A 12,500-nucleotide genomic window follows, 5' to 3' on the forward strand; every position below is an offset into this window, starting at 1 on the left:
TTCACTACCACAATTCATACCGCATGCTACTCTATGCGAAAGGGAACAAATGTCAGGTATTTTTGTAGGTGTTAGATTCTGAGGAAGTATGGAGGAATACGGTTATGCCGATGATAAACAGTATTATCATTCCTGAATGTACAGATTACCATATGTTCCTATAACTGTGATTACATGCCTTCTAAGTTATACATTAAATTGTACATAGTAACATTTATAATAATAATAATAATAATAATAATAATAATAATAATAATAATAATAATAATAATAATAAGTTCGCTAGGGAACTTGGCATTAAACCTAAATTAGATAAAGAACCTGAAACCACTCCCACAAACAAGGAAAAGAAGCAAAGTAAGTAGCTGTGGAGTTAGAAGCCCCTGCACGGACACCATATTCTCTGAAGTCGAAATTCTGATGTACCCCAAGCAAAAATCCATCAGTGGCTGAGAATTTAAGGACTGAAAGCAGAGATTGAAGGTATAATGCTGGTAGCACAATATCAAAGATTGCTTACCAGAAACTACCAGGCTAACGTTCTTCAAAACGATCCTGTTAGTAACAGTCTGCCACTTCCCGTCCCCTAGCTTTTAGTCATATTGTAATGTCTCTTATCCTCCACTCGCCCTAGGACGCTAGGTGTGCCTGGGCAAGTGATTGTAACAGACAGGCAGATTAAAAGTAAATGACAATGATGATAATAATGAAAAAAGAGAAATGCATCAGAGGGACGATGCATACTCTGCACGGACACAAGTATAATATAGAATTTAATTTAATGAATATATTCTCAGACGAATTCATATTTCAGCAAAATGACAAAACGAGTTAATTTCCCTGCTTATCGTTTATACATGTGTAAAAAAGAAAAAAATATTCACTCGTCTGTGATGCTATGATGCTAGGTGTTTCTATTATTTTGCCCAGCCCCTGTATATATAACACACACACACACACACACACAAACACACACACACACACAAACACACACACACACAAACACACACACACAAACACACACACACACAAACACACACACACACATATACATATATATATATATATATATATATATATATATATATATATATATATATAGAGAGAGAGAGAGAGAGAGAGAGAGAGAGAGAGAGATTCAAGTTGAATATGGTACTTAAGTTTAGGCACCAGAATTAAGTATGATATTATCCAAAGTATTCCAAAATAAGGTGATTAAAAATCAAAATAAGCAACAAGGATATTCAAGGTTAATGCAGTACGATCATTTCATGCGACTCCATTTATTTAAGCAATGTGAGCATTACATCAAATGTAAAATGCAGAGCAATCTTCAGCTGCGCAAATATACAGAAAATTTACTGAAATTTCATTTCAGTAGGACATATTGTAACTACATTTAAAGAAGCCAGACCAAAAAACGGACGCCATGACCTTGCCAGCTGAAGGAATGACCCTGGCCTTCTTTGGGGTAGAAGACATGTACTTCCGCTGCTTTGTTTTTTCTTTCATTTCAGACTGGTAGTGATCAACCTAACTTTCGTCCATAGTAATGAAACGAGCAAGAAAATTCTCTTCATCGGCTTCAAACAGTTCCAGATTGCTCGTGGACAAAGTGCACATGGTGCGTTTCTGTTCAGGAGTCAAAAGGCGAGGGACCCACATTGTAGAAATCTTTGAAAACCCAAGTTCTTTTGTCACAATGTTGTCTGCTCTTTCAGTTGAGAGGCCCAGTCTCTCGGCTATCTGCCGACATGATATTCGGCGATCTTGCAATATCGTACCAAGAGCAAGGTCAAGGTTGACCTTGGTGGTTGCAGTTGGAGGTCTCCCTGGTCTTGGAACATCTTTCACACTCTACCTGCCACGCTTGAATTCATTTATCCAGCGTTTGACTGTTGCATATGAAGGAGCATTATCTGTTAAGGTTCTCACCATATTTTCATGGATTTCTAATGAAGTCATGCCTTTCAAATGAAGGTATTTTATGACAGCATGATATTCAGTTTTCTCCATTTTCCTTGTAGCCTCGACACTTGTTTATTCAAATATCTGCAACAAAAAAAAAAATTAAAATATCAGAATCATGAAAATGAGCATGAATACTCCGAAAAGAGAGTACTTACGAGAAAAAATTGTTTCAACTATATAGCCGCCCCGTTTCTAGGTTAGGCTCAAAACCTTTCATACACCCCTCGTATATATATATATATATATATATATATATATATATATATATATATATATATATATATATATATATATATATATATATATATATATATATATATTGTATTAATATTTGTGTATATATGTATCCATATGTGTGTGTGTGTGTGTGCATATAAGCTTATTTATGCATATATATATATATATACATACACACTTCATTTTCTATATACATATTTGATTGTGCATAGGGGGAAAACATGCTTTAACACGTTCATATAGGGACGACCACGTTCCAATTAAATATATTTTACCAAAGTTTATTCGTATATGCGTATCGTAAACCTTGTTATTGCCATATTCTCTTCAATGAAATTTTTCAGGTTCTCTGGGCTTCCGCTTCAGGATGTGAACTAGTTTACTCTTCTTTGTTTTTATATTGTATTTCGTATGCTCTTTTCTGCTGCATCGATTTTTCTGAGAGGATTTGACCGTTAGTATTTAGAATCATAGGTTTTACATTTGTGACAAATATTAAGCATTATTTGTAGATTAATGTACCGATATATTGCTTTCGAAGCAGTGTTCTATATTTGTACAGAATGATAGAAAATATAAAAATATATTCTGTCAATTTTTTCCCTGACTTTATAGATTGTCAAGAAAATGCATAAAATTAAATATATCGATAGCCATTTTTTTTAAAGCCGCAAAACTTGAATGATATATAAACGCCATGTCAAATGGACCATATCTAAATAGATCATACATATATTACTACATTCCAAAGAAGCATAACATTAAACATATATGTGCGTGCTTGGGCATGCATATATGTATTTTACACACACACACACACGCACACATACATATTGGGTCATCCCATAAATAATGCGGCATTTTCAATTGCATGAACTAAAAGTTGACGGAGGACGGTATAAACTGCCTACGTGAACTTTCTATAAAAGAAGGCAGTAATTTTACTTTATACTTATTCTTAGTGCAAGTTTTGGAGCGTGCAATTCTATTTTAGCTGTTATTTTTCAAAGCTGTAATGGGAGTGACAAAGGAGCATATTCGGCATATTTTGCTTTATGAGTTCAATAAAGGCAACAATAAAACGGAAAGTGTGAGGAATATTAATGCAGTATATGTGGATCGGACAGTGTCATTGGTGATTCCAGAAATTCCCAGCCAAAAACTACAGCCTAGAAGATGAACCTGACCCTGGAAGATTTGTAGAGCTCAACGAGGACGTCCTGTAAACCCTGGTGGAAGAAAATTTTATCGTATTCACATTTCAGTGGCCAAAAATTCTTCCTCTCGGTATTAATGCTACCTCTGTCACTAATGCATATTTTCTACCAAGCTAAATGTCTAGTGTCTAATCGCGACATCAGCTTCTATTCTAGCACTGCCAATCTATCTATATACCGCTGATGGAGAGATGAATCACTGCTGCCTCTACCGATCGAGTGTATATCATCGACAAGACCACAGAAGGTCGAAATCCCTTGAACTTGTGGTCTCAGCGCCGGAGGTAGTGGAGATTTATTTCCCCACTGGTGATATGAACAAGAGTTCATTTTACATCAAAAATCCGATATGAGACTTCCTCTCAGGGTACCCAGCGCAGTATAGTTTGTTATAATAGAATATCCTCATTTAAGGGGGCATATATATTCTTACTCCTCGATTTCCTCTTCCGTCACAGAGCAACACAGCAGTATTCACAATAATTCACCAATGACACAAGATAATTTACAGAGACGGGATACCGCTAAGCATTTCGCCCGGCATGCTAAATTGGGCATAATTATTACTGATCTAAATATATGAAATTCATAAACCGATATGTAACACATGGATTGTCGTTGCATTTGGAGACTATGAATATTTAATTAGTGCTGTTTAGCTTCAATTTGTTTTCCTTTTAAATGTGGATAGTTGTTCTATCACTAATTACATATTCCGTTAATTTGACGGATAACAGGCGAGTTTGGTTGAGTGAAGCTAAAGATATTTTGGTGGTATGGGTTGTATGACACTATGTTCTGTTCTTCTGTTTCTGTTTCTAAGGTTGCTCTGAATTGTTCTATGGGTCTTTGCTTAGCACGCTTCATGTGATTTTCTATAAGAAGGGATTGATATTTGTGTTTGAGTAGAAATCTTTTGAATTCTGTGAGACGTATGACTCTGATATCTACTTCATCAAATATAATAAACATTGTTCTGGCTAGAAATAAAACCATATTCTGTTTTGTATGTGTCGGGTGTCACAATTTGAATTTCAAGTATTGATGTATACCTGTACTTCTATAATATATATCAGTGTTGATTGTGATATCAAATTTAACTATCACTGTGTCTAGAAAAGATAGATTTGTATTGCTCACCTCCTTTGTGAATTTCAGTGTTGAGTGCAAATTATTCAGGAGAATGCTGAATTTTCCAAAGTATCTACAGGTTTTATCCAGCTTAGGAAATAATTATCGAGATATCTCCTTCATGCACTCTCAGTATACGTTCTAAATTTAGGTGACATAGTATTCCCCTACGTTTTCATACACTCTTTGTTCCAAGTATCCTGTTACTGAGTTCGCATAAACTGGGGCAAACTTGGTTCCAATCTTCTTTCCACAAATTTGAAGATAATACTTCCACCTGAAAAAGAACGCGTGGCTTTCAAGGATAAAATTGGGTGCGTTACATATAAGGGCTATGGTGAATCTACTGGGAATCATTTGTCTATGTTTTCAATCCAATATTTAATTGCCGTTATTTCGAAATCATGCGGAATATTTGTGAAGGGGCATACTACAACAACACTATCCAGTAACGAATTCGATTCGAGTTCGATCTCCCATTTGACAATTATAGTATCCTGGAAAATGTGTTTTAGCATTTCTTCGCATCGTTTCAAAAATTTCAGTGAAATATCGGAGCAGTACCACAACTTAAAAGTATGTGTCTTCTAAATTTCCCCGCCAATTTTTGTACAATCCAATGAGAAGTAATTGCAGTTGATTGACCAATGAGTTTACACATAGATGAAATTGACGTAGGACACATGCACACGATGACTGTACACTTTCACGCTACATATGCATTTGTGTATCCGTAGATTTGTGTATGTATGCGTGCGCATCTGTGTGTGTTTTTGTTTGAGCGAATATAACTTACATCTGTGAAAAAGACATCAATCTCAAAATACTATATGCTTTCTTTCGAAATTATATGCTGTGTGAGTGGAGAGAAGTGTTATCAAGCCAAATCATATGGAACAACAGGATTTCATTGTAATTTTTCTTTTTCCTTTTGTAGGTGAGTTCTTTAGAAGATACACAAGATTCTGTGAGTTTGCAACTTATTTTCGTTTATAATCTATATTTTTTCTGTTTAGTTATGTAGTATCAGTTTTCTTTTATGAATTTCCACCTCCTTTTTTTTATATTTCTCTTTAAACATCTTTTCAAATCTCTTAATGTTACCACTGTTTTTTTTTTGTATTTTTTTTTTTTCATCTTCGTGGTTTTTGGTCTTCTGCATCTCTTTTTGTTCTTTCTTGCTTTTAGATTTCTTCCAATTTTTCCTTTGCTTTTCCAACATTTCCTTTTAACGCTCTGCTTTCTTCTTTTTATCATCATCGTCATTCTGATCTACATTTTATTATTGTTATTATTATTATTATTATTATTATTATTATTATTATTATTATTATTATTATTATTATTATTATTACTATTGTTATTGTTATTGTTATTTTCATTATCATCTTTGAATTTTGCTTCCATTTGTTGCCGAGTGTCTTGGTGACACCTAGGGCAGAGAAACGCACTGTACATATATTGGTAGGCCATTAAAATACACACACCAGATTGTCCATTTACAAAGTCATGTTATAGAGAAAACGAAAGAGGAAGACAAAGGAAAAAAAGGAAAAAAGTAAAGTAAACGAAGAAAATAAAAGGGAAAAGGGGAAAGAAAATTCGCAGCGACAAAGCTCTTCTCAATACGTGTGATGCACGACTCAAGACAATCTTTTGCACTTCTTGCATGGATGGTAAACCGGGGATCAGTCTTAGATAATTTTCAGTTCCTCTTTTGATCATTCGAAGTCATCTCAGTATTGTAACCGTCATGAGATGCTACATATTTTCCATTTCGATTACCAAATCTTTATATTTTCTGAGCTTATTAAGTTCTTTTGCCGAGATATTATAGTTACAGGGTATGCTCTTGTCAATCAAGAAACAGACTTTATTGTTTTGGTCTTTCGCAACAATATCTGGTTTATTTGCTTTGATTATCCGGTCTGCACATACTGGAAACTCCCAAAGAATCGTTACATTTTCTCCTTCAGTTACAGTGTCAGGGTGGTGCTTGTAGTATTTGTCAGTAGATTTGATTTTATAAAGCCGACGCATCATCCAATGTAGATATTGGCCAACTCTGTCATGACTTGATTTGTACTCTACAGGTGCTAAAACTTTACACCCACCGATTAGGTGGTCCACTGTTTCAATCACATCGTTTATTGTTATTACTATTATTATTATTATTATTATTATTATTATTATTATTATTATTATTATTATTATTATTATTATTATTATTATTGTTCAGTAGTTTTATTTTTATAACGTGCTTTCACTTCACTACCGCGCGCAGCTCTGTGCGCCTTGGGTATGTGCTGTGGTTTGCTGTGGTGCTCTTATGTTTACTGTATTGAAAGTGTCTTGCATAGAATGTGTGCAGTACCCAGTAGTGCAATTTTCTGTATGTTATATATATTTGTAAGTCCTGGTGTTTTTGTTATGTATTTGTCTGAATATTTTTTTATTATACCTAAGGCACCTACTATGATAGGAATTGTTTCTGTTTTTAGATTCCACATTCGAATTATCTCTATTTCCAGGTCTTTGTATTTTGAAAGTTTTTCCATTTCTTTTAGAGAAACGTTGTCATCTGCTGGTATTGATACATCAATTAGAAAGCATTTTTTTTTCTTCATGATCTTTGACAACTATATCTGGTCTATTTGCCTTAATTTCTCTATCTGTGTGTATTGGCATATCCCAGAGTATGGTTGCTTTCTCGTTTTCTGTGACCTTTTCTGGCGTGTGTTTATACCATCTTTTTTCTGTTGTTATTCCATAGTGTTGGCATAGCTTCCAGTGTATATAGGTCCCAGCTCTGTCGTGTCTGTGAATATATTCCTTCTTAGCCAGGACTGGGCAGCCAGAGATAATATGATTTATTGTTTCTTGTCCATCTCCACATATTCTACAGTTACTTGTTATATTTCTTTTCATTATGTGTTTTTGGTAATTTCTGGTGGGGAGGCTTTGGTCTTGTGCAGCAATTAAAAATCCTTCAGTCTCTGCTTTGAGTCCTGAGCTTCTCAGCCATTGCTGGGATTTTTCTCTGTCTATTTCTTTTCAGTCTCTGCTTTGAGTCCTGAGCTTCTCAGCCATTGCTGGGATTTTCAGTCTCTGCTTTGAGTCATGAGCTTCTCAGCCATTGCTGGGATTTTATTATTATTATTATTATTATTATTATTATTATTATTATTATTATTATTATTATTATTATTATTATTATTATTATTATTATTATCATTATTATTATTATTATTATTATTATTGTTGTTGTTGTTGTTGTTATTATTATTATTATTATTATTATTATTATTATCATTATCTCTTTATCACAAGTTTTGTTGGAGCTCCTGAAGTCTTGCATGGGTAGCCGGCTTACTAACCGCAACCTAGGTACCATGCTATTCGCTATTTTTCAGTTATCTTATTATTTCCTAATTATTCTGGCCGTGCAAAGAGGCAAAGCTTTTGTAACAATTCTACTAGGTACTTTATTCTAATTTTCTTCATATTCCTTTTGATGCCTTCTGATACTATTCCTAAGGATTCAACAATAATTGGCACTACCTTTATCTTCTTCATTTTCCATAGTTGGGTTATTTCGCAATTTCACTTAAGAGGATTTATTTGTCTATTCGTGGGTCAAGGCGGCATGCAACATCAACTATATAACATATGTGGTGCACCATGTCCATCACTGCTAGGTCCGTATTGGGAAATTCCAGAAGATTTTGCTAGTCTCCGACTCTGGCACTCGGCTGTTTGTCCTCATACCACGTGTTGTTTCTCTCTAGACCCCGCTTTTCGCACAGTTTCCAATGTAGTACTTTCGCTACCTCGTTGTGTCCCCACACCTTGTAGTGTTTTGGGGCAAGTCAAGGGCATTTGTTCGTGATATGGGCAATGGTTTCATCAACAATATTCCAGATGCAGTACAGCAGAGACCTTGCTCATTCCTAAGGTTGACCCTCCAGCTTGGTCTTACACGGCAATTATAGTGCTCTCGGTCTTATTCTTTAGGTTTCTTTTCACCAGCTAAACCCAGCAACTTATCCCAGCAACTCCTTGTGACCACATAGAATTGATTGTGTAGTCCCTATTGCATAATTCTTTTTCATGTACTTTTTTGTACTTTTTCCTTTGTTTTCTCTTTTTTGTCTACTCTCAATACTCCCGCCTTCCTAACCGTGACTAGCAAGGTTTCCTTACTTTGGGCTCGGTATCTCATTAAGCTTTTCAGTTCGACACGCACATAGTCTTCCACGTTTATCAGTTTCCTCATATGGTAGGACTCCATTTATCAGAGTCTGCGATCATTACTGGCTTAACATTATACCGAGTCCTGATTTCTTGAAAGTTTTCAAATAATAAAAATAAAACTCTACACATTTTTTATCCATCAGGCTGGTGAATTCCGAAATATTTTGTTGGAAATTTGGGGTGTTCCTGAACTATTTAAAGGATCTAGGATTTATACATTTACAAATTTAGGAATTTACAAATTCTCATGATCATGCTCATTTGCATATTTGAAATGGTGTAATAAAGTTTAAGTTAAAGGTGGTTTTACCTGACCCTGTAGCGTTAATACATTTGTGTCAGTGTCAATTCGTTTATAATCAATTTATTGAACACGTTCCACATATTTCACTTTAAAGCTACAAAACCAATGAAAAATGGTTCTTTTGTGCATAATTTGCATATCTTTCTAAACGCAGGACATGTTCATTTAATAAACGCATGTTTATAATCACAAAATTTGCATTTAGAAAATTTATTCATTTTGGCCAGGTGATAAGGATCAGCAATTCCTCGACCTTTATGAGGAATATCGACTCTGTTAAAACGCCAATTATTTGTGTTGTCATATGAAATTCACACATGCATCAAGTGACATAATTCCCAATTGCAGATATTTCAAAATTATTGATCTGTGTACCGTATGATTCATTTGTGTCAATTTATATTCAATACATTGGTCAACTTGACCAAGCTTATCGAACTCACATTATTGAGTCACGTTACAATCGCGCTGTGGCTATTTTTTTTTTTTATACACGACACAGACCATTCTTGATACAGGAAAATGATCCTGCTTCCTTTGGCAATGGATAACCAACCATTATTTCTCACATAATTCATTATCGTCTCCGTATTTCACAGAAACATAAAAAGGAATTTCAGTTGCTTTGGAAGAACCTGTTATCTTCTTAGTAACACCAACTTCATAATGATCTTTAAATTTCGCTCTGTGATAGGTCTCTGCAAAATATCTTAACTTTGCTTCGACAAGTTCACGGTCAGCTGATGCCAAATCGTCGAACTTAGCACTATGATTTAAATTACTGACCAAGCCGCACGTACACACACACACGCACACACACACACAGAGAGACATACAAACACAAGCATACATGTATATACATGTATGTACATAAGCATGCATAAATACATACATACATATATATGTATGTATGTATGTATGTATGTATGTATAGGTAAATATATGTGGGAGGTGTACGTGTGTTTTTATCTTTTATTTATTTCAGTTATTGCCGCTACCTTGAAGAATTTTAGACTAAATCGAACCCAGGACATGTTTAATGCCTGTTACTTTTTCTATTCGACTTTGGCTGAACTGCTGCTTAGTTACAGGGATTTAAGTACTTACAGAGGTCGTCGAGTAGTGGTAGAAGTCATACACAGAAACAAAGACAGAGAGAGAGAGAGAGAGAGAGAGAGAGAAAGAGAGAGATATATATATATATAGAGAGAGAGAGATAGAGAGAGAGCGAGAGAGAGACATGCATAGAAACATATATACATATAACGAATCCGATATACGTACGTCTATCAGATCCACTTAGAAGGCGTTCCTCAGTCCGAGCTTGTATGTCAGTGTCGTTTATTTTCCTTTCCAAAATTAGACTCTAGGATGATACTTTCAGAAAGCCATTTACGCTTTCATTAATTTCATGAGAAGTTAGCATACTCTTTCCATGGCATTTTGCGAGATATATTGATGATTATATCACAGATATTTGCATTGTGACATTTGCATTCTTAGCATCAGCTAGCAGTTGATCAATGCCCTAAGTGATATAAACCATTTACGAAAGGGACATTGAATTCTATTACATGAATGTCTTACTTTGGTAGAAACATGAAGTGTGCATCTTGTTTCTAAACCTAATTTCTTTGAACCGTGTTTTTAATGTTTCAAGGTGTACTCTTTGAAATGATTGGCAGCGTTACTTGAAATTGCTACAGTGGAAGAATATATACGTTCAAAATATTGATTCACAGTTCCAATAGCATGGAAGATTGATAATAATATACAATACTTTTACCTCTGTTCGTTTTAAAATTTGTTTATACTCCTAAAGTATTCCTTAAATTGGATTGTTATTTTTCTATAAAATTCGAAATATATTCGAATAGTAAAAAAGATTAAATGAGAGAGTTGCGTTATGGTAAAAAGATTAGATGAGAGAGTTCCGTTGTGGTAAAGTACAAACGTGTTTGCATTAGATGGTTACCGCAAGCTACAATGACTGGAGGATGAAGAGGTCATTAGACGCAAAGAGTGGCAAGGATACCTGTGTAAGTGGATCTCAGGAAGGACTTTAAAAAATGGCCTATTTGTGAATTAGGTAGCACATATATGTGCATGAAGGTTAATGTGCCTGTATATGTCCATGTGGTTGTCCAAATATATATATGTGCCCGTGCTTTCTATTAAAGTGTGTGTACGCTGTTATCTAAAGTATATATGTGTGTATGTGTGTAGGATACGTGTGCTAGAGCGCGCGTGTATGTGTGAAGCTACTGTGTGCGTGTATATTCCGTGTGTTTACGCGTATTTTATGCGTTGATATGTGTGTGCATCTTGTTTTCTGTTTATGTATAGATGTGAGTCATACATATGTGCATGTGTGTTCTATTTTTATCCATGTCCTTCTTACAACGTAGGAGCTGGTTTCTAAGAAAGGTGCAATGCATATTGTAGTCATAGATATAGTCTGGCAACAATTAAAAGACGGAATGATCAAGTTCGAACGCATATAATCATAGATGAACGCGCCAGGGGCTAAACCGAATTTCGATACTTGGTTTTAGTTGTACTATTACCCTTTTAATAAATAACAGTATGTTATCATCTCCCTAGCCTGCATATTTCCAGAATAATCTACATTTAGGAAGTTATAACAAAATATATATTTTATTCATACTGCAACAAGTAAGGCTTAAAATTTATGTTAAGATGACCCTATGGATTCAATTTCGTTTGTGAAACTAACACTTTTCATTTTAACTTATAATTCTTAGGGGGGAAATATGAACTTCTAAATTTCCTGCAACCCTTTTTACCTCAATACAAGGCCTTTGCGTCTTGTTAACAGAAAGAACGTGTTACTGGTGTATGAAATCCAGTGAAGCAGTAACTGTTCTTGATTTGAAATTTCCTGTAACTAAACACATCTACATATTGCCAAGTAAAAACTACATCAAAGCCAACGAAGGTTAATGCTCGAGTGAATATAATATCGCCTTCTGTTTCACTATGATTCTGTTGACTGTATTACATACTTACATACTACTACAAATAAAAAAAAAAACAACACAAAATACTATATCCTAAATATGTTGATATTATGTGTGTATGAATATATTTGTACGTATAAACACAGACACACATACATGCCAATACATATATATACCTATATCTGTATGTATGTTCGTAATTTATATATACATGTAAGTATATGCACGTATGTATGTATATATGTATATATAAGATCTGTGGAAAGAATCTTACAGAACTGGAATGAAATCGAGTCAATGGATTTAGATTAACCTGCATTTGAGAGAAAGATAATAAAATATACATGCATATTTACACACACACGCACACACACACACACACACACACACACACACAGACACACA

General features: G+C 34.6%; 1 protein-coding gene and 1 pseudogene across 1 annotated transcript in view; one reads left to right on the forward strand and one right to left on the reverse strand.

Moving 5' to 3' along the window:
• Positions 1-1,276: 1,276 nt before the first annotated feature.
• On the reverse strand, positions 1,277-2,016 carry LOC149136487 (protein GVQW3-like; annotated as a pseudogene).
• Positions 2,017-3,774: 1,758 nt separating this feature from the next.
• The window catches only part of LOC106874782 (CCN family member 1), a 383,540-nt gene continuing 374,814 nt past the window's right edge, over positions 3,775-12,500 (forward strand). Inside the window, exons 1-2 of the mRNA XM_089348348.1 lie at positions 3,775-3,804; positions 5,494-5,523. Of these exons, the coding sequence (XP_089204474.1) occupies positions 3,775-3,804; positions 5,494-5,523 (60 nt within the window). The remainder of the gene's footprint in view (positions 3,805-5,493; positions 5,524-12,500) is intronic.

The sequence above is a fragment of the Octopus bimaculoides genome, chromosome 3, assembly GCF_046866305.1.
Source record: "Octopus bimaculoides isolate indiv1 chromosome 3, ASM4686630v1, whole genome shotgun sequence".
Taxonomy (NCBI): Eukaryota; Metazoa; Mollusca; class Cephalopoda; order Octopoda; family Octopodidae; genus Octopus; species Octopus bimaculoides.